Consider the following 26,456-nt stretch of genomic DNA (forward strand, 5'->3'; position numbering starts at 1 on the left):
ATTAATTTGACAATATTTACATATACGAGGAGTCTGGTTTTTTACGCAACTTTATATAGGCTCTCTCATAAAAAAAAAATAGTGTTTCTTCTAGAGCTTATAGAAGAAGTGTTTTTACGTCAAAGTGTTTTTTTTCCAGTCGAAGTAATCAATGATTTTTAGAAAGGTGAAAAAGTGTTTTTATGCTAACACTTTACAAAATTTTCATATTCTAAAAGAAAATTACAAGATCGAATACTTAATTAGTGTTTCTTTCAATAGTGCTTATGCTTATAGTTATAGTTTCACTATTTTTTCGAGAATTATCCAAAATTTAGCCCCAAAAAATATATCTTTACCAATTAATTACCACACCCACAAACTTCAAAATCAAACAAATAATTGATGTTTAGTAATCAAAGTCAAAGAAAGAGACAATTGGTTGGGGTTGGAAAAAGAGGTTTAACTGCCTTTCTACCACCATATTCAGATTCTTCACCTTCCAACAAAAATGTATAAGGGAATTGGAAGTTGGAGGAGTTAGGTAATCTAATTAAGAGCCAAATCAAAGTGTGATATAGCAGGTATAAAGAGGAGATCAAAGGGAGCGGTGATTATATTGACTGTAAATTATGGCAATGCCAAATAAGAAGGTGTGGCTTCATGTGTTTTTTATGATAATTGCAGGTTTTGCATTAAGATCATGCACTGCCACAACATACATTGTGGGAGATTCTTCTGGTTGGGATATCAGCACTGATCTTGATACTTGGTCTCAGGGCAAGAGATTTTTTGTGGGAGATCTTCTTGGTACGTAATTCTCTTTCTTCTTCATCGAGTTTTTATGACTACTAAATGTTTGAAGAATGGTGTGTTATGTGAAATTTAAGAGGGTTCATTTTGATAGGTTGTTAGTAGAGTCGAATAATAAGTTATTATGGGCCAATGTTATATCTATGTATTAGGATCAAATTAAACATAGACTATATTCTCAATTATAAGTATATAATTTGATGTTGCATCCTAGTTTTATCAATAAATTTAAGATTTTGTGAGAGTGAAGACTTGGATTGAAAAATCAATTGAAAAGGCTCCACATAATTAACTAAGTTAAGTATTTAAGGTTAAATTTAAATTTCAGTTCATAAGCTTAAATAATTTGTCTCTTTATCCCCTATACGTTTAATTTTTATTTTCACAAACATAATTAATAAATGTTAAGTGGTGAGTGAATAATGATTTGATATGATACGACTCAAGTAAATAGATTAATTAGATATATAGAATAAAGATAGATGAGAGAAAAAAGAAAAGATTTAAAACGTACTCCACCTAATCCTATCCAATCTAGTTACTATTGAAGTGTGAGGTGAAGGAACACTGAACATGACTCTTGCAGAAGAGGAAGAAATGCGGTAAAGAGAAGTTTCGAGCATATAGGAGTTCATTCAATGTTTTTCACTCCACATTCTTTCTTAGTTTGTATAGTTAGTCGGTGCTAACTACCAAATTATCATTTGTTAGTTCAATCAACATGTCAGGGCAACATTTTTTTTAATATACATGAGTGTCCCAGTTAGTTTGTGCACACCTCAACTAATTTTACATCTTACACAGCTACTTAGCCTGCCTCATTGGACCAATTAGCTACGGTGATGTTAATATTTAACTAACCAGATTGACAAGACATGATTGAAAAAGTTTCTTAAAATTTAAGAATTTGAGTAGAAAAACAACATAAAAATGGTGAGACGAGAGAGATTTTGAAATAATTATTGGCGAAATGTAATTTGTCTTGCAGTCTTCCAATACTCATCATCGGAGAGCTTAAACGAAGTGACGAGAGAGAACTTCGACAGCTGCAACACCGCCGCCGTGCTGAAAGCCTACTCCACCGGAAACACCACCGTGACACTGTCGGAGCCGGGCCAGAGGCTCTTCGTCTCTGGCAACAGGCTGTACTGTCTCGGCGGCATGAAGCTACAAGTCAACGTCGAGAACAACCAATCATTCTCGCCGGCCGCCGCTCCTCAGCCCAACGGCACCGCCCTCCCCCGCCCTTCTTCCAAAACCGATGACACCGTTCCCGGCGCTTCGGCCGCCTCTATAATCGGTGGAAGAGAGGCTCTTGTGCTTGCATTTGTGTGTTACGTGATCTCTACTCTCACGGTGGTCTTTTGACTTTTTTTTTTGACTTTATTTTTCTATCTACAAGTTATATGGGATGTTTATATATATATATATATTATTTTGTAACTATACTGTGCTGTTGATATTTTATTAACTGGTTGAGTTTGACCCTATTTTGAATTTATTTAGAGCAACTAATTTATAGAGAAATGTTTGTGATAGCAATTTCGGAAGTATATGGATGGCATCGCAAATAGTTTCGTAGTATATATAAATTTAAACATAAATTTATTTAAATTAACGATATATGTCAATTTTAATCCCAATCGATTAAGACATATATCTCAAACTAAAAGATTATAGATTTGAATCGTCCCTACGATATAAAAGATATATGCAGAAGCTTTACGAAAAAGTAATAAAAATAATTTGAAGTAAAAAAAAAAGAGAAAGTATAATATTCTAACTCAAAACTTAATTTAGATAGAGAATTATTTTTTTTTAATATTTAGAACTATATTTATTTACTTTTTAGTTTAGGAATTTCTTCCTTTATTATTTTTCTCTTTCTAGCCGAATTTGGCAAGGCTATTTTGAAGGCATCTTTCATGTACTCGAAGAACAAGTTTTGAGGAATAAAATTAGTCTTTTAGATTGAGAGTATTGAACTTATTCGTATGTAATTTATGTGCATAGTTTAAAAGTGTGTTTAAGAGTCACTTTTGCAATTATCAAAATCACTTTCTTCTTGGAATGGTCAAAATCACTTTTGTTATTATCAAAATCACTTTAAAAATAATAAGCACGTCAGAATTATAATTATTTCGTAATACCAACAAATATGTAATTATATTTATAATTCTAGTAATACTCTATAGTTGATCAAACCAAAAAAAAAAAAAAGAAAGAATACTCTATAGTCTATTTGTGAAAATTTTGAAAGGTTTTGGGCCTAACTTACTCCAGATCCAATTGGACTTCGTCCAAGATGAGGCCCAATTTGAATCGTAGAAGTCGAGCGGCGAACGCAAAAACCCTAATTCCAGTAGACAGTTTTTGTTTCCCCCTATTTAAACTCTCGAAGCCGCCCAAAGTTTATCGTCCCATTCTTGATTGAGTCTCAATTGTTAATTTTTGCGCCGGCAAGCTTCTTCTTCTGAGGTTTTTTCGATATTGTTGTTTCATGATTCCTGTAAAAGAATTTGGATTATCTCTCTCTGTATGAAATCGTCTCTGATTCTGATGCATCGAATTGTTTTCCTTTTTCGCGTAGGAAGTAATTTTTGTTTCTAATGTGCTCCGTTATTCTGTTATGTTTGAGAAACTGCCTTTGGTTTGCGAGTTTTTTCTGGATCCATCGATTGACTTCTTTCACTGTTTTCTCACGTTTTTGCTGTTGATTTGATCTTTTGGTTCTAATCCGATGGCTTTGATGATTCATGAAAAGATCAAGCTCAACAGACCGGAATGCAGGTTTCCATTTGGAATCTTGCGTGTCGATTACTCTCGAAACTGAGCCATCTCTCTAATTTTTCAAACATACATAAAAGTTTTTTAGTGTTCTATACAGATTGCTTGCATTTGTTTTCTGTTTTATATTTCACTTTCGGGAAAGTGAATGTTACGATGAGGATACAAAGCTCCCTCTTCTGAAATCCATTGAGGAGAGACTGCTGGCAGAATCGAACCTAATAATCTCCATTGCCTTCTGAGTATTGCCATTCTCTTTCCCACTTAAAAAACTACCTCTGAAATTTTGGATTTCAAATCTCCTTCTAAATTACTGATTTCTATCAGATCTGGTTTTTTTTCCTTTTCTGTTTGTTCGTAGTGATTATATCGTTTCTTATTGCTTGTAAAGTTCATCAAGTGATGAAATGAGGAAAAATCTTAGGACACCTTCCTACACAGTACAGCCATGCTGTGGATGAGAACAAAATTTCCTTTCTGATGATGATTCTTCCTTCTTACTGATTCCCTAAATTGTGAAATAAAGTGGCAGAGGGATTGCGAAGTAATATGATATTATACAATTCTAATCTTTTATGATAAATATATTTATCAAAATTTCTCGTTTGTTTTTATTTACCCATAAAGTTTTTAGCTTTAGGTGTAGCTTAGATCTTTGGCTTAATCTCCAATTTTAAATATAAATATGAAGATAAAAAATGACTTTGATAAATGGGAGTTGATTTAAAAAGAATTTAGAAAACAGAGGTTTCAAAAGGAATTAGATGGTGGCGATTAACTTCTGCTTACTAATCAAATGGGTTATCATAGATGCAAACATCTCATCACAAACTTAAAAATGGAGTTTGCGAGACCTTTTTCTTAATGCTCTCAATTTTTTAATATAACCATAATATTTGAGAATTCAAAAGACAACATTATCAATATAATTTAATAATAAAAAAGAAAATTAAAAATAATATATGAATATATAAATATTAAAAAGCAGTTTAATAAAAGAAAATTTAAATAGGAATGTAGCTGAAAGGAACTATATAGCAGACTTAGTTTTTGGATATGTGGGGATTGCAAACTCTCGAAATCTTCCCAACATCTCAATTAATTAATTTATTTTGTATTGTTCCTATTTCTAAATAATTTTTTAACCAACCCCATTTTTACTGATGAAGTAATATTGAAAATTTTTAACTGTTGTAATGAATATGATTTTATTAATCTTGATATTCAATGTTATGTTAAACAAAAAGTGGTAGAAATCCCACTTGGGAGAGTAGTTGTAAAGTGTGTTAATTATTTTTTAAAAATTCCCATATAAATTCCAGGAAAATGAATAAAGAAAAAGGAAAGAAGTACAGAAGTTTTGATGGATGATCTAAGAAATATTGAATTAAGGAAAAGAAGCAAACAGTTATTCTTTTGTTGGATTTAGAAAGGGAACCCACGTTTTGAATTTCATTTGGAATATCTTCGGAATCATGATTTATTTTTAATTCATTTTTTCTAAACTTTTTTTTATAACCTTTTTATTTTTATTTCTTTTCATTTTTCTTATATTTATTCCAATCTAACATTTATCAATTAAATGTAAATTTCTAGGACTTGACTTGAGTTTATAATGGTTTTGGTCATTTGAAAAGTTGGGCCTTTGGCTTGGATTAGAGCCCATCAATTAAGGCTCATTCTTGGACTTGGTGACAAAGGGGGTTTAGATTGTGACCTCGACGCCTTTACCATTGAGGAAAATTAAAATTTTATTAAATTGTTATCTGATTAATTCATCAATTTCAATAGATTATTTACTTTTTACAATTTTTTTTAGCCTTTTGGTCCAGGACATTAACTTGACATTTAAGTCAAATACTAAATATGATTTCTTTCAAAAGCCAAAACTATTTAAATTCAACACATTTTTTAAAAAGAAGAGTAAACTATTGAAATTACAAGTATGAAGCAAAAAAAAAAAAAAAAAGCAAACCATTTGTTAAAAATTTTAGCTTATAAACCATGTGTTTTTAAAATTTAAAATCAATGTAAAAATCAAAATCAAATTTTAAAAATGTTTTTAAAATTTTGTTAAGGATTCCAAGTGGTGAAAAAATATAGGTATATTTTTTTAAAGGCCTTAAATATCCCCTAACTTCAAATCATTTTTTTAAAGTAGTTTTTGAATTGTAAAAAACACGTTATCAAACTCCGCAAAAATGGTTTTAAAATATTAAACTGTTTTTTAGTACAAAATATTAAAAACTTAAATTGATGAACAATTCATATTTACAAATCTTTTTATTGTTATATTAAAAATTTTTGTTCTATATAATTTGGAATAATAATTTTCATCTTTATTTGTTCTTTAATTTTCAATTTAGTACTATGATTTTAGAAAAGTTTAGAAAAGCCATATATGTCAAATTGAAACTTAAGCCCAAAACATAAAAATTTATAGAGACAAATTGAAAATCTAAGAGAAGAACTATGTTAAGAACAAACAAAGTTTATTAATTTAGCGTAGCATAAAAGATTACATTTTATTGTTAATTTGAAAGGAATATATTACATTTTATTGATGAAACATTATGGAACAACGACGCTTAAAATTACATTAAAATTGAAATATGAAATGGCCATTGCTGTGATCTCCTCTTTATTCTTCAACCATGGATCATCATCAAGTTTCGACTTCTCTTCCCTTGCCGCCGAGCCTGTACCGGCCTTGCTCCGGCAAGTCCCCGCCGCCGTCCCGGCGTTTTCCGGCGAGGTACCTGTAGAGGCCGGAGAAGACAGCGAGCGAAACGACGGCGAATCCACCGGAGGCCAAGAAGCCCATACCGATGAGCGACACCGTGATCAGCGCAGGGACGAGCACCGGGCTGAATATGACGAAGAGCGGGGTGGCGACGGCGAGCGCAATGACGGTGCCGGCGACGATGAAGGCGGAGAGGACGAGAAGGGAGGCGCCGCCGGCTGCGGCGGTGGCAGCCTTGATGAGGCGGTGGGCCCGGGGTGGTTGATCGGAGGAGGATTGTGGTGGGGCATGGCCGAGGGGGTGGCGCTGGTCACGTGACACTTCGGCCATTGTTGTTGAAACTTGAATGCAATATTGCAAAGGAAGGGGTTGGATTTGTTGGGTTATATAAAGTGCGTGCGAGTGTCACGTGTAATGCCATGAATTTCAAGTGGCTTTGTTTTGGGACAACTCATTTTATTAGGTGGCTAGATTCTTCTGTTTTTCTTTTGTTGGTATCATCTTAAAAAATGACATATATGGCTCCCAAAAATGCATCGTGTCCCCATCTTTTTCTTTGGATGGGTTGTCTAAAATGAAAAGTATGCTCAATTTAATTGACAACCTAGCTTGGCCGCCTTTGGCTTTTTTACCCTATATGGACAAGGTATGCACACTGTTCCTCCATCCATAATTGCTTTATGGAATTGCGTTCTTTTGTAATTTGAATTCAAGACTTCAAGGGTATTATTCCTCGAAGTTCCAAACCTTAGGGACTTCAAATGTGTATATTATCCTAATCTCTATCTTTGACATTAACTCCATTAGTTTGATATTTAGACCTCTAAATAGAGAGCACTTGTGTTGCTTATATTGAGTTTGATGGATTTGAGAGGTGTTGTGACTCGTTCTTTATGTATGTCATGTGCAGTTTGATATACCATATTGTAGTAGTAAAATTAGGGTTTCTAACTATATTTCAATATGCATCTATTACGATGTTGCAAAACTTTTCATTTTGTCTATAAGCTGGGTTGGAAGTTAGATTTCATTCATGATTATGCCAGCCTCAAATTTTACCTTGCAAAATGAATTCATATTTGAGCCGGCTAGACGTTTTGTATGGCTAGTTAATTTCTTAGTTAATATTTTTCTAACATATTATATATATTATAGTTTTCGAGGGGTGGGACTAGACGTTTTAGTGTGATTTTGAAACTAGCTTATGGTCTCAGAAAGGCACTTGTGCACGTTTAAGACACATAAGTAATTTCGGGGCGTGGGTTTGTATTAGGTTTCATATCTCATTTAGCCACTTTATTTTGTCACAATTTTGAAATTGAAGTCTATATGAAATTGATGTATGTTTTTTTTTTCCTTTTGTATCTAAAGAATGTATTGGATCTATCTTACGTAATCCAATTAATATATATCTCGATATAACAAATAATAGTATATGAGATTTAGAAATTACAAGTTTTTTAAAAGTTAAAACATATGAGGTTCCAATTTGTATGGGCGAAATCTTTTGTTGATCGCTCGGTATTTATTTGATCAAGAAAATGATAAAGTCTCATCGCCGAAGGATTCTGGATAAGGACGTATGAGCTTGGAGTTTGAACATAGAGTTAGCACTTCAACTATCTAGTCAAAATACTTGAGAGAGAATATAATTTCGTGTATCTCTTGCGTAAGAGGCGGGGTGATCTTTATTGATAGAGGTACGCGCTCTTGAAATAACTTTCGACAGCGCTCCAACAACTCTTTGACTGCCCAAGAATCGCGACGCCTTGTCGAAGAGTGTGTCTGGTGCCTTTTCGCTTAGGTGCTCTTCAATGAAGGTCGACTGAAAAGTGATATAGCTCGGTTCGATTTCTGCTGTCGAGCTTTGTTGAGTTGTCCCAATGATAAGATTTATTCGATTCTTCTCTTAATCACAATGAGTGATGATGTTCGATGTGTTGACAAATGGTAGGTGATTGATAATTCGTCCCCAAGAGTAGTCTTGATTCAAATGTTCAACCTAAAATTCCTAGGTGCAAATTTAGGTGAGAAAGAGCAAGGCGTTTGTTTTGGCCTACAACCGTGCAAAATTTTTTGTCTTTGGATGATGATCTTCAACCTAAGAAACAAGGATTCGTTTTATAACTAAATAAAAGCTAATAAATGAATTATAAACCTGTTATTTTAGCGTACAAAGTGCTTCCAACCTGAACCTGCTGCATTCAAGTTTCATACATCCACAATATCAACCTCACCATACAAAGACAAAATAATGACAAGTTGACTAATTTGGTCAAAAGTCTCTCCACAATGGATCTCAAAAGGAAAGATACTACACATTTTCCAAGTTTCATAAAACATGACCTCTGTAGTTTTCTTCCTAAAAATTCTCAAAACCTACAAAATTACCAAAAGCCCCTCATCCTTTAATTTGCAACAATACAAACAGAACTTAGCCAAAAAGAAGCTCTATTTTCTACCATCATTAAAAAAAAAAAAAAAAAAAAAAAGCATTCAACACCACATAATTCAAATACTTGTATTAGTTTTGCTGTAATCATAAACCTGTTGATTTCTTATTTTCCACCATTTTATTTCATGGGTAAACACAACTTTTTCTTAAACTAAAACAAAAGGGAAGGAGAGAGATTTTCACTTTTTGTTAGTCTCCCTTCCACCACGTGGCATTGCCACGTCAATTTTACATCATAACAGGCCAGTACCTTCCCGCCAAGTGGCAGCATGCCCCATGGCCCACGTGGACTACAGATAGAACTCTCTTCCTCTGAACTTCGCCTTTGGCTCAGCTGGCTCGCTAAGCCGAGCCATGACTCTCACAAGGCCCGAGCCGTTGGAGCTAATCTTCTGAGGAAAATTCAGCAGCGCCTTCGAGCCGCGCTGCTCGAAAGCGGCTCGGTCGTAAGCCAGAGCCGCCTCTTCCGCCGTGTCGTAGGTTCCCAGCCACGTCCGCGCACCATTCTTGGTCGGATCACGAATCTCGGCGGCGTACTTCCCCCACGGCCGCTGCCGGACGCCTCTGTAGTGTCGTCCTTTGGCCGTCCTCCGCTTCGTCGGCTTAATGGGCTTGGGGTTCATCGGCGCCGCAGCGGTATCCGACCAAGGGCTGAGCTCCGGCGCCTCAACGGTGGCATAGGTGAAGTGGATGGGTGACCAGCCGGAGATGACGGCGGCGGTGAGGGAATTGTAGATGATCATGTCTTGGGAGTCGTTTAGTTGGAAAGGCAAGCCTCCCCAGAGCTCCGTGAAGCTGAGAAATGGGGTGCTTCCGCCATTTGAGAGCTCGTAGAGTGAATTGAACTCGTTCATGGTGGATTTAATTCATTTTTCTTTGTGGAATTTTTGAGTTATACTTATAGAGAGAGAGCGGAAGGCTTTGTGGTAATTTTAGGAGTATATACATACTATAATTTTCATTTCTTTAGAAAATTAATATAATTTGATATTTTCTTATCTAGGAAAAGTATAAGATGCCTTTTAACCACGCTCTGTGTTGAGATAAAGTACTAATATTTGCATTAAGTTCAACTATATTTAAATTAACATTGATGGTAGATCCAACGGGAAGAATTTTTTGAGTACAACAATATGCGAGGATGAAAATTTGAACTCACGACCTTTTGGTCGGATACATGCCATAACCAATTGAGTTATTAGGAGTGTTAAAGAAAATTTTATAATTGTATTCGTTGATGGAAGAATTTTGTTTTGATCTCCAACTTTGACAGCTCTGCCCACAAAATAATTGCACATGGGGTGTTGACCCACTATATGATGCTTAATATAGTAAATGATTTCATTGAAAGAACTAAAAAGTCGGATTATGAGAGCGATGCCCAAGATGTCTCTCCTCTTATTTATAGGAAGAGTCTCCTTGAATTGGTTTGGGTGGACCAACTCGATCAATTTTTGATCAACTTGAGTCTAGTTTGGTCCAAGCAGTTTTGAACCAAGTGGTTTGACCCATGTCGCTTTCTTAACCTCAGTTTATGGGAATTTGATGGGATAATTTCATCCATAATAATGGCTCCCACTCTTCAGGCGTTGAACTGTAAAAATATAATTTCGAATAGTAAACGCTTCCTTAGTGCTCCATGAACGTTGAATAAAAAATACTCCAACTTTAGGGTAGTTGAGTATAAATTAAGCTATATATGGAGAAAAATCACACATCAGATTGAAACATATGCCTCAAATTTAGCCTCAAGCTTGAGCATTAAGACTTATATATAAATATATAGGTGTTTTAATGACATATACATGGCCTCGGACTCGGACATGGATGTATGCCTTGAATTTAGCCTCAAGTTTATGGGCAGTAGGACCTCTCTATTATATATGATATATTATATAGAGAGATCTCTAGCTCAGATATGGTCCAGGTGGCTTGACCCATGTCGCTTCCTTAGCCTCAGTTGAGGGGAAATTGATGGGACAGTTTTACCCACAACAATATTCATTTTTAAAAGTAAATGTACAACTATTTAAGAAAATAAGATCGACTATCTACCTCACAACGTTTGATAAAAGGAGTACGAAACGAATGAAATAATATATCGGTAGAACTTTTTAAGTATACATTATAAATGTGATCGATCTATTAAAAGATCATCATTTTTTTAGCTCAATAACATGTGGAAGTGGAGATTTGAGACTTTTTAGTCCATGATATATATCTTAACCAGTTGAATTATGTTCAAGTTGGCTTTAAAAAGACCCTCGTGAAAAAGAGAAATACCACTAACTCTTTTAAAAGGAATTAGTGTGATTCTATTTGCTCATTAGAATATAGAGTACTTAGAATAATTTAAAGCAATCATTCCAAGCTCAACAACCCCAAGAAACTCAACAAACTTACGAGCGAGACTATAACAAATACTAAAGATTATCTGCCTTTGATAAAAAATATAAATAAAAAGAAAAAAAAATTATATTTCAAAGTGGGTAAAACCTTTAATGGTTGACAAATCAAGTCAATATAAAAATCCTACACCCTTTTTTAAGAAGAATTAAAAAAATGTTGGCAAATATCCACTCATATCTTATCACTATTGCTGGTAAGCAATTCGGTTAGAAAAGTATAAAAAAATATCTTCATTGGTGTGAGAGGACAAATGATCGATATTGTGCGCTAGACAATATCTTGAGATACAACAATACTTTTCTTTCCCAAGGAGACCTTTTTCTTGTAGCTAGTGCAAAGGAATGTTGGGCAATTAAGTTGAGATCTATTTGTTATGGAGTACTTGGAAAAAAATACAAAAAAGAGAAAAATATACTACGATTGTTAATCTAACAGCGAGGACATGACAATCTCTTATCCTTCATTGATGATAAATATCTTAATTAGTTGAACTATGTTCAAACTGATGATAAATATCGATTCTAGAGGCTTGTAAAATATCCATAAATATAGGTTTTAGTTGATTGATTAAATGTTGAGATTACAAATATAAATTAGGTCAAAACACATATTTGTCTAGAGTTTTAGAATATGTGTCTCTAGTCTCTGAAATTAAAAAATGGATATTTCTAATCCTTGAGGTTCGTAAAATGTTTCTAAATGGCTGCTACGACAGTTAACTAACTTTGGTTGGTTAAATTGGTGTAATGGGTGATTTGGTAAAATACATTAATTAATTAAACAATACTTTTATAGTGATTGGACCATCTTATTCCTTCTTCTCTTCCTCTCTCCTCCTCCCCTTTTCGAACATCGTCGTCACTCTGCCCGCCATCCACCACCCAACAAGTGAGATGGCGGGCAAACATCGATCTTCATCCTCTCAGTAACACTACGCCTTACACAGTGATGGAGAGCATGTCGGTGGCCAAAGCTCTAGTTTTGTTCAAGCAAGTGGGCCTCCTCCATTTGCTCATTTTGCCTAAATATGAAGCAGCTGGGTAGAGAAAAAAAAGAGAGCAACTGAGGTCAGCTTTTATGAAATCATCCTTGGATCCACCTTGAAAAGATGAGAGAATGATAAGAATTTATGATAGAGGTGAACTAGTGTTTTCATAGTCAATTAATTTTGAGATGGAATGAATATTGATATGATATCGTTGCCTAAAACTAAAACGAATATAAAATACAAAATTGAGATCCGACCAAAATTGATAAACTCGAGAGAATCAGCAAACACAAAAGAGGCCCCATAAATATTGATATACTTTCGTTACTGTAGCGAGCAACCGCATCAACCAGGATTCTCTGTTTCATTCTTTGCTTAAATTGAAAAAGCTCACTTTTTATTAATCCAATATTCTGGACAATTTGATGCCCTTCCAAAACTCATTTCAAATTGATTCATATGAAATGGGCAGAGGTATCTTAGACTGAATTTTTTTTTGCACATTTCAATGAAAAAAGTTGATGAATTTTGAAGTAAATTTTAAATTTAAAGAGTTGATGGTTAGTTGGACGTTGTAGTTGGGATTTTGATGATGAAGGTTTCTCTTCATTCGAAATGGGGACAACAATATCTCAAGTATCTCCACGATAGTATGATATTGTTTGCTTTCGACATAATACTTATAATTTCATCCAAAAAGCTTCATACTAATGAGATAATTGTTCTCATCTTTATTTACACATCTTGCAATTCCAACACAGACGACGAATTACTAAGCAATGGGTGGGGGGCGAACAACGACAAAGAGGCATATGGCAAGCGAGCAGCAATAGAGAGGCGACCAACTACAAAATAAATTCTTCAGAGAAGGCAGGAGGACGAAGGAGAAGAAGTAAGAAGATGATCTAATCATCATAAAAGTATTATTTAGTTAACATATTTTGTCAAATGATCCATTATAATTAGTAATTTAATAGCTACATAATTAGACCGACTAACAATCAAACTATTTAAGAGATCATTTAGAATAAGTTCACAAACTTCAAAAATGCTTATTTTGAAGTTTCAAGGACCAAATAAATATCTATTATATTTTTGCGTATGCCAATCCCAAATACTCTGGAATCAAAATATGATTTTTCTTGTTGAGTAAGAATGATATAAGATTATAGAGTCAATAGATGTTAGTATGTGTATAAAATTGTAGGGTCAATAAACATTAGTATATAATTACACAGTGTTGGTACAATCTGATATGATTGAAATTATATTAGCATTGGAGGTTTTAATTGTAGATTTTATTTAGTAGATAATATTATTAGATATTTTTGAATTAGATTTATGAATAGAAATTATGTTATTTGATTTAGATTTTATATATTATGAATTTTCCTATTATAAATATATGGGTCGATATGTATCAGATCTAGTAATTCAATTTGATGAAATCATATATTGTTATTCTCTTTATTTTATCTCTACAAAATTTATTAGTGATACATTCAAATTGATGCTATTAATGAACTTGTTAATCATATATTAAATAATCTGTTGATGCCAAAGCGAATATAATTCAAATTCACATATATCTTTAATTAAAAAGTTGTAACTTCAGTCCCCACCTCATACATTGTACTAAAAAAATAGCAGGTCGACTAAAAATATCTTTGTCATAAGTGATATAATATTTCAAAGTGACATTTATAAGCAGTAAGGTTCATGATTGGTTTTTGTCTGAAATCATTATTGCCCAACGCAAGTCACGTTTCCATTTTCTTTTTAACGAAGAAGTTGATGGAATGATATTTTTAAAATAACTTTAATGGTTAATAATATAATTGAAACTTTTGGTACGATAAACATATTTAGATACTTAAAAAGACTATTTTTCTTTAATTAGTTAAAAGTACATATATTTTTAAAAGTTGATTCATGCGTGGGACACTGAAAATACAATGCTAACGTCATTAAGTGGGAATCTAACATATGGATCATCTCCTAAATCCTGCCTACTTTCCATATTTCTCTAAGATATTTTTTTACTAATATTTATGTTTTAATAATATTTAGAGGAAAAATATTATATATATATTTTTTACCGTAAAAACATTATATTTTTTAAAACTAATTACAAAAAATTGGGATTTTTAGAAAACAGTTTTGGTGATGCAGCAATCTGCTCATGGAAATCGTGTCTATAAAATACAATTTCTAAGCATAAAAAAACATTCATGCTAATTATTTCTCGACAAGAAAAAGTTAGAAGTCAAACCTAAAATCATCTTTCCAAAAGAATCCTACGTATATCAAAATTGTTACATGTGTACAAATAGTTTTAACATTATTATTAACTTTTATTATAAATAATTTCAAAAAAGTATGATATTTTATAATTTCAACGGATTCTTCCTTCATTCATCAAAGCTTATCTTAATCTCCGTCGAGATTAATTTCTACCTTAGCCTTGTCCTATCATCGGTATAATGAAGCTCGTCATTTATTGATAGCTTTTTCTTCCGAAAGAGATAAAAAAAAAAATTAGGATAAGCTTATGTAATAGAAGTTGACATTGGGTTTTTTGCGTTTTATTCACATCTTCCAGACCAAGACCTAGAAAGAGAGGGTTTGCTTTATTTAGGACAATGAATTCACAAATACTCGACCTTAGAACTTCCCTTGTAGAGTGGTATCTTTTATCAAGATTCGACTTTTTTAAAACTATAATATTTAAATATTTTTTCATTCTCGTGTTAGATTTCCATTGACATTTCTATATGTCGATAGATTTAACATTGAGAGGTGAATCGACATGTCCATAGAACATCACACAAAATATTTACAAAATATAAAAATATTAATAAAATATCACTAATATAGACATAGATTATTTTAACTTATTACGAGAGGAACCGTTGATTCGCACAATTGGTCATCGCGCTCGGTTGAAAAGCCAGTGGCGCGAAGCTACCGTGCGCTGGATTATGACTGAACGCCTCTAAGTCAGAATCCGGGCTAGATTATTTTAACTTATTTAAAAAGAGTATTGTTTATTTGTCCTTCATTTTTTTATTTTTAAGTTTTTATAAAATATTCATCGACATTAATATTATACTGATATTTTCATCCACATTTTTAATCAAATTGAGACCTAAGACATTTAATATTTTGCCTAATCTCTCCCTCTTTCACTTAGAGATGAAAATATCGCCAGAACAAACCTACAAAAAGATATAAGGGGAGAGAGTTGTTCTTTCAAAATATCGCAATATATAGTGGCGGATATCGACCGATATCTCCCCAAATTTCTCGATATATCAAATTTCAAAAGCTTGAACTGTTTTGACTATTGGGCTTGGGCCTCGCTGGAGCAACAATAGCCCATTATGAGAAGGCTGTTCTGTGAGATGAAAACGGGCAAGCTAATCTACTTCTCCCCCTCACAAACTAATATTTGACTTTTATTAGTATTACTTATTTTATTTTTTCTTGTTTTTTTCTTTTTGGGTTTGAGTAGGACAAATATGAAGTACGGAAATTTGAACCTCTCACCCATATACTCGCAAATATAATAAAGAAAAATAGTAGATGTTATCTAGCTGAGGTATGATTATATTGGCTACTATTATTTAATTTTATACTCTATCGAAATAACCAATAACATAGTTTATATTGATTAAACAAATTCAGTGCTTTTAGTTTTGGTTCACTCCCAGCAAATACAATGTATTATTATTATGCAAATGCAGGTTTCATTTTTTTTTATAAAATTTTATATTGTAATAAGTTTTTCAATTATATTAATTAATAAAAAGTAATATTAATATCAAGTGCATAAAAGATATGCTTTATTTTAGGTATATCACTAATATAAAATTGATATACCTAATAAGAAGTATGTAGTCACATTAAACATATCACTAATATAATTCATTTTAATTATATAAATGACATACCTGAAATATCTAATATGAACTGTCACTCATACACTTGATTTTAAGTATATTAACGCGACGAGTATAATCGACTATTTCATTTCTCGTTTCGACCCTTCGTTTGTTGTAATATTTGTAAATCAAAAAAGCTAAGTTCTAACTAAATTTCCTGCTATGTATATACTACCCGTCGTTTATTTTTTAAGGTCAAACAAAGATGTAGAGATTCAAATTAGTCACTGACATTTAAACAATATTACATATACTTCAACCAATCAAGCTATATATATATATATATATATATATATATATATTCAAATCCTTCTAGATTTGGAAGAATCAACTGCATGTAGAGAAGTTTTAAAGGTTTGTCATGTTTGCTGTGTCAAAAATTTAATATTCAAGTTAGAGACAGGAGAGGGCCCCAATTTGAAGGAGTGACAAATAAAAGTCATATTCAATTAAAAGCTTTTACCAACTTGCTTTCCCAAGTGGGCTGCCCCCAAATCAACCCTACTTTCTACTTTGGCATTTCCTCTTGATTGGCCCTTCTAGAACCTCAATACTACAACCTTTCTTTCTTTATTATTATTATCATCTTTTTTCTTGACTTGCACCAGAATTGAGACTCCACATGTTTTGACCTTATCCACACCTATTCTATTATTTTCATTTATCAGAATCTCAAATCATGAAATGAAAATTTGTATTCACCATATTTACTAAGACGTAGAAATAAAATTAATTTAGTAAAACTCATCTCAAATTCGGGGTCGCTTAAAAGGAGTCTTTAGACTATTCTCCTAAACTTAACCAATCTCATTCGACAAACTTTACAGATATACTCATGTTTTGATTAAAACACAAGAGCGATTATAGAGTTTTTAAAAATACTTAATTATTCAAATTTAAACTAAATGAAGTTAATAGGGTGGAGTCTAAAATTAAATAGAAAACCTCCAAATATTTTACAAAAAAGGTTTTGAAACCACTCTTAAACTTGAAATTGTTTCTAGAAGGAACTTAAAAAGGTTCCTCAAAAAAGTGGAATGCATGCATGAGACATAAATATTACAAATTTGGGAATTGAGATTTGAGATTTGAGATTTATTTTATTAACTAATTATTTATCTCTTTGATCTCTCCAACCTTCTGGAGGCCGCCAAGTTGGCCGCCGCCCACGTGAAACCCGCCTGCCAATGTGATTATCAAATTAAAGCAAGCCATGGTAATTTTTCCAATGTTAGAGATTTCAATTATTCAACTTTTAAAAAATTTCAAAAGCATAGCTCGTTGGGGATGCCATCTTTGAGGATTACTCGATGTATAAATAAGGTCAATATATCTATGTCGACACCAAGACTTTTGTTCGAAATCTAGGTATTAAAGCAATTCATTTGAAAACATTACTTTATTTTAAATGACGTAGGAAACATGTTTAAATATGCTATTAAAACAATAATTTAATGACATATAAGATTTTTATCGATAAATTTTAATAAAATTTTTATTTGGAATGACTTAATTGAGACTTGGTTATATATCAGGGGTCAAATTGAAAATCTGATAATTAAAAGATTAGGAATCATTTGGTATATGTAGCCTACTTTTTCGGATATCACTTTTTAATTTATATTTAAAACAAGAATCCATATTGTTTTGGTTAATGATATTAGTGGAAAAGTGTGACCTGGCAACTTAGCTAGGCTTTCTTTAAATATGGTATCAATATTGTTTTTGATGTAGAGAGGTGAGAGCTAGGAATTGGGAGAGATGGAGAAGAAGATTAAATGTACTTACATAAGAAATAGAAAAATATAACATATTATATATTAAAACTAAGCTTATATAAGTAATATAAGTAAAATGTATCCGTTTTCTTTTTCTACGAATTGTAAAAAAATAATTATTTTAGTTTTAGTCGTTATTAATTTTGTGGTAAATTATTTAACAAAGAGATATTGTAGCTTCGAAATGTGTATGTTAAATAGATGTAATGAGCGACATAAGATTTTTGTTTTGTTTTACTTTTCTTTTTAAGATAGCCATGTTAAGTTAATTAATTGTATATATTAACAATTTTTAAAAAGGACCATTTTAATATATATATATATCTGTTTTGTCCTATTATTTTATTTTGTTATTTTTAACCAAATTTATCTTAAAATAATTCAATTAATATTTTTTTGACCAGAAGAGCGAAAAAAGTTGAAGTATAATTTAATAGTAGTTTTGTTATTATATTCTTTTCGTTTAAAAAATGAATAAAGGTTTTGGTGCCATCACTTTCTAAACGTTGTCTCTTTGGCTCAATAATTCAGCTCTTTAAGATTTATTTTTGTTATCTTAAGTTTCTTCTTTTTTAATTATAATCATCAAACCCGCTGCCTGTCATGAGGCCTTTCCAATCTGTATTGCAAATTGGATTAAGTAAGTTGGTGTGCTGCGCCCCTGTTTTAATTCAATTTAATTTTGTTTTATTCTTTTGCATTACACGAATTTTCGATTTTGCCACGAAAGTATTAGCCACGAAAAACTAATTCGTCGAGCAAAGCTAATTATATCATGTTGAAGTATAAATTTTTGAGACAATAATAAATGTCTTATAGTTGAGTAAATTTAATTCATATATTGAATATGTAATACTTAGCCATTTGATTTGATTTATTGTTTGATATAAGATTGGTAAAATTGATTGGTTGAGAGCTTGAATTCATTTCCATTTAATTGGGCCAATTAATGAGCCTTATTGAACAACCTTCTTCTTTTAAATTATTTAGGGTTAGTGTTATAAATCTAGATCTAAACATAAAATATTTTAGAAAGTATACTTTTTTTTTTCTTTTTCTTATTATAATCAATTTAATTAGATTAAAATTTAACCTATAACTTAATTTCGAACAAAAGCTATTCGATATGAATTGGTTGAATCACTTAATCAAAGGATTTTTTTTAATATTGTTTTTAATTAAACTTATTTTTAAAATAATGCAGATTTATTAGAAAAGATGGAAAAAATGCAACTTTGAAAACTTATTTCAAAAATAATGCTGATGTAAAAAACGTGGGGCTAGACGACCATGTTTTCTCGCCCAGATGGTCGAGAGACGACCATCTGACGTGGAAACCGATCCCTTGAAGAGACGACCAAGCCCTACGTTTTTTACACGAGCATTATTTTTGGAATAAGTTTCCAAAGTTGCATTTTTTCCATCTTTTCTAATAAATCTGTATTATTTTAAAATAAGTTTAATTAAAAACAATATTAAAAAAAAAAATCCCTTAATCAAGTGTTGGGAAAAATATACTACTATACCCACTACAAATAGCTAACAATTATTCTAGTTCACCTCGATCAAAAGTCTCACAAGAAACCCTTTTCCTCTTCCCGTTGTTCAGCAAATCTCAAGTCCAAACAATACAATAAAGGAATAGAGAAAGCCTAGTAAATGACACAAAGATTTATACTGGTTAACCCAACTATGGTGTCGTCCAGTCTTCCACGATGTGCGAGTTCTACTATGATTCGCTCTACCAAAACTCTTTTTAGATGTCACAACAATGGTCACCTAGTTTTTAAGCACTACGCCAATAAGTACTTATGAATACAGGAATGAAAAACACCTTACCGTAACACGAATGGGTTACCATCTACCGACACCGCATTACAATTCGAACAACTCAATCTCCTTTAACTCTGCTCAGAACAGTGCTGGATGCCCACTTATTTTTCTGCTACTCAAAACCTAAAACGGCAAAAATCATTGTTTTATAATTCGCGGTAGCACTATCTCTAATGCCAGAGCGTTAGCCTCATCGACTAGAATGACTCTGCAGCCACTTCTTCAATCCTCTTTCATCCTTGCTTTATTACCTCTATTTTGGCTCTATAGTCTCAACAGCAATCTGATCCTTATCCCAATTTTAAAATGAGAGGAAATAATTTGAAAAATATATAATTACTCCTTTATTTTATTATTTGGAAAAAGTAATCAAATCGTGTGGACAAAAAGTGGATTTTCAATTTCTTGTTAAATTTTAGCCCAAGAAGAAAATTCGTAAGCAAATGATCACAAATACTGTCATATTATCCAAAAAGAAAAAAGCCCCGGGTAGTAAAGTCAATGATCGACAATTTGACCCAATTATATATTATCAAAAAAGTGACAAATAAATAATTACAAATATAGGAAACAATAGAACATATGTAAAGTTAGTCGTGCGAATTATGTAAATCAATTATCATCATATGAAATAAAAATATGCCTATTTAGCTTTTAAATTTAAAAACTCATTTTTGTTCGTGACATTATCATTTAATTAACAATAAGCCTAAGTAAAATTGAAATAAAAAATTTAAGATTGTTATTGAAATTTTTTATTAGAGGAAGAATTTCTTGTCGCATTTGTCTACGTAACGAACTTTGTCGTCTTCAGATTAAAATGTTGATAATAATAATAATATATTTCTCACTTTTTAAAAACCTAAACTAATAAAATCAAATCAAATCCTGTGGACAAAAAAGAGAATTTCCATTTTCCTTTTCAAGGAAAAAAAAAGTAAAAAGAAGTACCCCGGAAATAACACGTCCCTGACAAATCCAATTATTATCCAAATTGGAAGAAGCTCCCTCGAAATCACACCTCATCCGTGGGCCCCACCCGGACTATATCGAAATTCCAATTTTACCCCTCTCTCCTAAAAGTTCAACCCTTCCTCTCCCCTTCTCCGAACCTCCCCAGAAACCCCCTTTCTGAGGCCCTTTATAAACTCTCTTTCTTCACTCCCAATTTTCCACTCAAATTTCAAAATCATTCTCCGATTAATGGCTTCCATGGATGACGCTTCCACTTTGGATCTCATCAGTCAACATCTTCTCGGCGATTTCATCTCCATCGAAGCCTTCGCTTCCAATTTTAACCTCAACAATGGTGCTTCTTCGGATTTTAGGGTTTCTGAATCCACGCCCCAAATCAGCGCCGCCGCGTCCAAGGCGGCTCACCGCCGGCCGTCGCTGAACGTGGCGATTCCTCCCAAGAGCTACTCCGTCAAGTCGGCGGCGGCGGCGGAGGCGACTGATCAGTTCGATGTGAGTTCTGGGAGGCATTACAGGGGCGTCCGCCGGCGGCCGTGGGGAAAGTTCGCGGCGGAGATACGCGATCCGAACAAACGCGGCGCGCGTGTTTGGCTCGGAACTTACGACACCGCCATTGAAGCTGCGAAGGCTTACGACAGAGCTGCTTTCAAGATGAGGGGAAGTAAGGCGATTTTGAATTTCCCTCTCGAGGCCGGGAAGGAGATGGAGGAGCCACCGGTGGCGGCGATTGGCCGGAAAAGGAGGAGGGAAACTGAAACTGAGACTGAGACTGGACAAATAATGGAGAATAAGACGGTGAAGAAGGAGGAGTCGTCGGGAACAATGGAGATCGGCGAAACAGAACAAGAGCAGATTGCGGTTCCGGCGGCCGTTTGTCCGTTAACGCCGTCGTGTTGGGCGACGGTATGGGACAGTGATGTGAAGGGGATATTTAACGTGCCTCCGTTATCGCCGTTATCACCTTATCCCTTAATGGGATGTTCTCAACTCACAGTAATATAAAAAAATAATAATAATTAATTAGTTAATGTTCTTTAAAACTCGTCTAACTTTGTGATGGAGAACTTATGAGTCTTATCCAAGTTAATAAACGAGAAGAACACAAAAAAAAAAAAAAAAAAATTGTGGTATTTGTTTATTGATTTATTGAATCAAAAATTGAAATTTGTTTATTCAACCATATGGAATATAAATGAGATGTGTTGTATTGTAGAGGTTAAATACCTAATATGAAAATTATTATATTATAAAGATCTTATGGGTTGGACTTTCTTCTAAGAATAATACAGTGCATTTAGAGAATAATGTTATTTGAGTTTGATATTGATTAATGGACTCGTAATAGTATTGTATTTATAAAAAATATTTTTAAAGACAAGAAACAAACGTCAAAAAAAGAGGAAAAAAAAACAAATAAATAGAAATTGATACACCACGTAAGGGTTTTCTTCTCTCGGAGGTTCGTGGATGTTTTTCATTGAACTACTAATTAAAGACTAATCTTGCATTAGTTCGAATTGTTGCTGATGAACATTCCTTTCGTTATTTATATGTTATTTTAGATTTTGCCATATCAATTTTCGATTCAAAATATTAATTAATGTTTGCTCAAAGCGTATTTCTGAAATATTCAGGAAAAGTCAATGAACTAAGGTGTTTTTGTGAGGCTTGAAAAAGTTTAAGGATATTTTTATAGTTTTGCCATTTGGTAAAATAATATTTAACCTAACGTTATTTATCTAAATTATTGTTGAACAATAAATATATTTTATAAATCTAGATTTGGCAAATTTTATTCTCAATGATTAAATACAAACCTTCGTATTTGCATCAATACATACTTCGAAACTCATTTCTCTACACACTCAAACTAATTAAAACATTTCAATTTTCTAAATAATAATAATAATAAGACATTTTAAGCTTGTCCGAATATTACACGTTTCCAAATTTTTTAATACGCATTCCATACAGAACTTCAAGAAATTACATTTATTTATTTATTTTTATTTCATTGGATCGATACTAGTGATTCCTATAGCTAAAGATTCATTGTTTGGGTTCAACAACATCGTGGCTAGCGCAAAGCTTGAACTGATGATCAATTAGACATTAAAATAGGTGGTACATAGGGTGGCATACGTTTACGTTTATGTATATATATGTGTGTGTTTTCGTATTTTATATTTTGTATGACAAATTGATAATATATCAATGATTAACCTATTAAATTAGTTTTAAAAGTACAATAAGGTCGTTTGTTTTTCGAGAATGTAGATATCTGACATCTTCAGATGTCTTGATTTTTAGATGTCCGACATCCTCATACGACCACATTAGTTTTATAGGAAAATTTATTAAAGATGTTCGAGAATATTTGGATAACCACGTCGTTTTATCGGATTTATTCTTGTGAATGTTGTAAATTTATGTGATATTCCAAAAATGCCCTTACTAATATTTCGATATATTTTATACATTATTTTAATATAATTTATATTTATATAATAGATTTGTTTTTATTAATTTAATATTTTTTTTATATTAATTCTACATATATTAATTTTTGTATACTATGTTGTAGAATTGATTTGTTGAGAAGGTGGCGCTTGCCAAATGGATACGGAGACATGTTAGTGAGAGTACTACCTGATGGAAGAAAGGCCCCTTTTTGGGGATCAAGTTCCCGGCCTGGGACGCGTTCAAGTATCTCCACAATGGTATGATATTATCTATTTTAGGCATAGCCCTCTCAACTTTACTTTTGATTTCATCCGACAGACCTCACACCAATGGACATAATTGTCCTCTGTTATACATCCATGATCATTTCTTTTTCTGTGAGACTTTGTTTGCACTCTCGTTATAAATCCAATACTTCTCTCTAACGAAAGATCTGTTTGGGAACAATTAAACTCTTCCGTTGATTTTAATTACGAGGTCATTTGGGAGGATAGCTATACTAAAAAGGTCAAATTCTTCCTTAGAGAAAAGCCTTTTAACTTCAAAGAAGATTGCCTTTCATGGGTATATCTATCCAAATCCTCTTCGTCACTTGTAGCTTGGAGGGCAACTTGTGGAACCACATTTGCATTTGCCTTTAAAAGCTGGAAGGGAAAAGAAGCTCATTTGGATGAATTTTGTTAGAGATTTCATTTAGAACATTTGACGAATTACATAATCTTCAAAAGACAAGGAGCGCTCCTATTATTATTATTATTATTATTATTATTATTATTTTATGACATAGTCTTACTAATTATATCCAAGGTCCATTACAATAGCTTTTCGAATTTATTATCCAATTAGAAACTCATTTTTAACTTCGCGGGCTTCATCCCTTTTGTAACTTCATACCAACAATAAAATTTTATTATAAAAAACCATCATATAATATTAAAAACATAGTTGAATAGAGGGAATTACAGAGCGAGAGGCACAATGCAAATTTATTTAAGGCAAATTTCATCTTGGCAAAGGTAAGTTTGATCATCAACTTTTTTCAACTCAAAAGTAATATGGACGTGACATTGTTTTTTTTTTTAGTACAATATGTTGAAGAGGGGATTCGAACTAACAAGTTCTTAGTTGGAGGCATATGCCAACTATCGTTGAGCTATGCTCGCTTTGGCACGCGACATTATTTTTTTCATGACTGCTTTACCACCTTAAGCATGTCGGAGTCTTATTCCAAACACAATTTAGGTCAAGTAAGTGATAAATCATTCTCGTTAACCATATGTATCTTTTGACAAAGTACATATCCACTAGCAAAAGACATACCCTTTCACAAAAAGTCACAACTCTTTAAATTTTATTCATAATCTCTAACAATAACTTAATTAAGATTTAAATCGACAACCATATATACCGGACATCGGCGCCCATTGTTTTAATTAGTTTCCGGGTCCTCCAAGTTGAGAGAGTTGTTTCCGGACACATAATAGATTCATTCCCCCAAGCTTGCGTCTAGCCATTTCCCAACTTGACTTGTAAAACCAAAACTCAAACCTCACAACTTGCATGATGTAGACATTGTCCCCAACAATAACATCCACTCCATACCCTACCTTTCCTACCTACATTTCTCATCTTTAATTTTTCTCATCTTTTTCTATCCATCACCCTACCTACTTTCTACTTTTTTTTTTTGTGTGTGTATTTGCCCATCCTAACCTATCAAACTTTAACTTGGTCTGAACTTTTATGGCGGTATTTGTTTAGTCATTAAACTTTAAAATTCTCAATTATATATATCTATGCACCGTTAAGGATCCCACATTGAAAAGAAAATGGACCATACAATGGTTTATAATAGACAAGGACTACTCCTCATTGCCAATTGGTTTTGAGATGGAACCCTATGAATATTGATATGATATCATGATCTTGAAGGACATGTTAAGAATCCCACGTTGTTATAATATAGACATAGCTACTCCTCTTTTTTAAATGGAACCCTATCAAATTTAAGTCTGTTAGAAGATATTAACGTGACATGTTTGATTCCGATGTCACAATGCGTGACAAAGGGTAGCAAAAATTATTAAAAATCTAGTACTACAACAAATTGCCTATAACTATTGAAGTTAGAAAAATCATGCAGCCTGAATTATTTGTTTGTACTCCAAAAGAGGATTACCCAAATGCTTCTTTCTACTTTTCAACCAAAATAATGCTTTATAACCTGACCCAAATCCTTGTTTTTCAATTAATCAACCAACACGCTACGTTACATAACTATATCATTAAAACATATACTGTCATTTCATTTCCACAAAGATCCGGCTATGTTGCTTATTTTTGTTACTTTTCAACCATGACAATGAGATCTATAGCAAGTTCTAATTGGAAAACAAAATCAAATTCTCAAAATATATATAAGCACCGTGGATCTATACTTTTACTTATACATTTAAAATAGCTAAAATACTAATAAAACAAATAATATTTTGTTTGTAAAATATAGATATAATTAAATATATTAAAAAATATTTTCAAAAAATCGTACACGGTTTCCATCAATGTACTCAACTTCCATGAAAATCGCTTACAATATACGCAATTTCTCTTGTTGATTCATCTCCATATCCACCTCGTGTTGTCACTAAATCGCAATTTTTGACTTTGACAAACACCTAACTTATTTTTGTCAATAGTTTGGGTATCTAACTTTAACTTTGTAATTTTTTTTATTTAAATTACATTTATTATGTTCTTACTTTTAAATCTGCATTATTTGTATAACTTATTTTTAAATTAGATCATTTAAGTGTTAAGGATCCCACGAGACCTGACAATAGTCTATAATAAACTTGAGCTACTTTTTTTATTGTCAATTGGTTTTGAGATAGAATCTCATGAATATTGATATCAGAGTCCAAAATGTTCAAATGAGCAACCCATCTAAAAATAGGATCCGACCAAAATCGAGACCTAACAATCTGATGAAATGGAATGAATGAAAAGCAGTTATTGAGATGGGGAAGAAGTCAACAGGGTGATGGTGATGGTGATATTAAGAAGAGATAAGCTTGAAAGTTGAGACCCACAGTCTGTGTGGTTTTTTGAGTGAAAGACGTGTGCGGCTGCTGGGAAATACAGTGGATTTATTATTTCTTTTCTATCCGCAACTTGGGCTTCTTATTAATTCAGGTGAGTCCCCACTTTTCACACCATTCTCTCTGCCTGCTTGGATCCTAAACTATTTGGTAATTAATTAGCCTAGCTTCACTTTTTTCTTTTTTCCCCC

The 26,456-nt window shown here is 32.6% G+C and overlaps 4 protein-coding genes and 3 non-coding genes across 7 annotated transcripts; 5 read left to right on the plus strand and 2 right to left on the minus strand.

Moving 5' to 3' along the window:
- The first annotated feature begins 602 nt into the window (after nt 1-602).
- On the plus strand, nt 603-2,282 carry LOC111025169 (stellacyanin). Its single transcript, XM_022303017.2, has 2 exons — nt 603-789; nt 1,781-2,282. The coding sequence occupies exons 1-2, from the start codon at nt 612-614 to the stop codon at nt 2,158-2,160; spliced, it is 558 nt and encodes a 185-aa protein (XP_022158709.2). The 5' UTR covers nt 603-611; the 3' UTR covers nt 2,161-2,282.
- Nucleotides 2,283-3,531: 1,249 nt separating this feature from the next.
- Nucleotides 3,532-3,631, plus strand: LOC148211085 (small nucleolar RNA Z107/R87). Its single transcript, XR_015792073.1, has one exon. It is a non-coding gene; the product is annotated as a small nucleolar RNA Z107/R87 (small nucleolar RNA).
- A 94-nt stretch (nt 3,632-3,725) lies between these two features.
- On the plus strand, nt 3,726-3,825 carry LOC148211086 (small nucleolar RNA R30/Z108). The gene has a single exon (XR_015792067.1). It is a non-coding gene; the product is annotated as a small nucleolar RNA R30/Z108 (small nucleolar RNA).
- Nucleotides 3,826-3,970: 145 nt separating this feature from the next.
- On the plus strand, nt 3,971-4,067 carry LOC148211087 (small nucleolar RNA snoR31/Z110/Z27). The gene has a single exon (XR_015792062.1). It is a non-coding gene; the product is annotated as a small nucleolar RNA snoR31/Z110/Z27 (small nucleolar RNA).
- A 1,987-nt stretch (nt 4,068-6,054) lies between these two features.
- Nucleotides 6,055-6,688, minus strand: LOC111025916 (oleosin Cor a 13-like). Its single transcript, XM_022303832.2, has one exon. The coding sequence runs from the start codon at nt 6,650-6,652 to the stop codon at nt 6,245-6,247; it is 408 nt and encodes a 135-aa protein (XP_022159524.1). The 5' UTR covers nt 6,653-6,688; the 3' UTR covers nt 6,055-6,244.
- Nucleotides 6,689-8,829: 2,141 nt separating this feature from the next.
- LOC148211088 (ethylene-responsive transcription factor 2-like) lies at nt 8,830-9,692 on the minus strand. Its single transcript, XM_088124751.1, has one exon. The coding sequence runs from the start codon at nt 9,629-9,631 to the stop codon at nt 9,068-9,070; it is 564 nt and encodes a 187-aa protein (XP_087980877.1). The 5' UTR covers nt 9,632-9,692; the 3' UTR covers nt 8,830-9,067.
- Nucleotides 9,693-20,884: 11,192 nt separating this feature from the next.
- On the plus strand, nt 20,885-21,955 carry LOC111023600 (Integrase-type DNA-binding superfamily protein). Its single transcript, XM_022301074.2, has one exon. It carries the CDS (start codon nt 20,933-20,935, stop codon nt 21,704-21,706), a length of 774 nt encoding a protein of 257 aa, XP_022156766.1. The 5' UTR covers nt 20,885-20,932; the 3' UTR covers nt 21,707-21,955.
- The last annotated feature ends 4,501 nt before the right edge of the window (nt 21,956-26,456 follow it).

Source organism: Momordica charantia (assembly GCF_013281855.1).
Source record: "Momordica charantia cultivar OHB3-1 chromosome 6 unlocalized genomic scaffold, Mcharantia_2.0 BLBB01000006.1, whole genome shotgun sequence".
Taxonomy (NCBI): domain Eukaryota; kingdom Viridiplantae; phylum Streptophyta; class Magnoliopsida; order Cucurbitales; family Cucurbitaceae; genus Momordica; species Momordica charantia.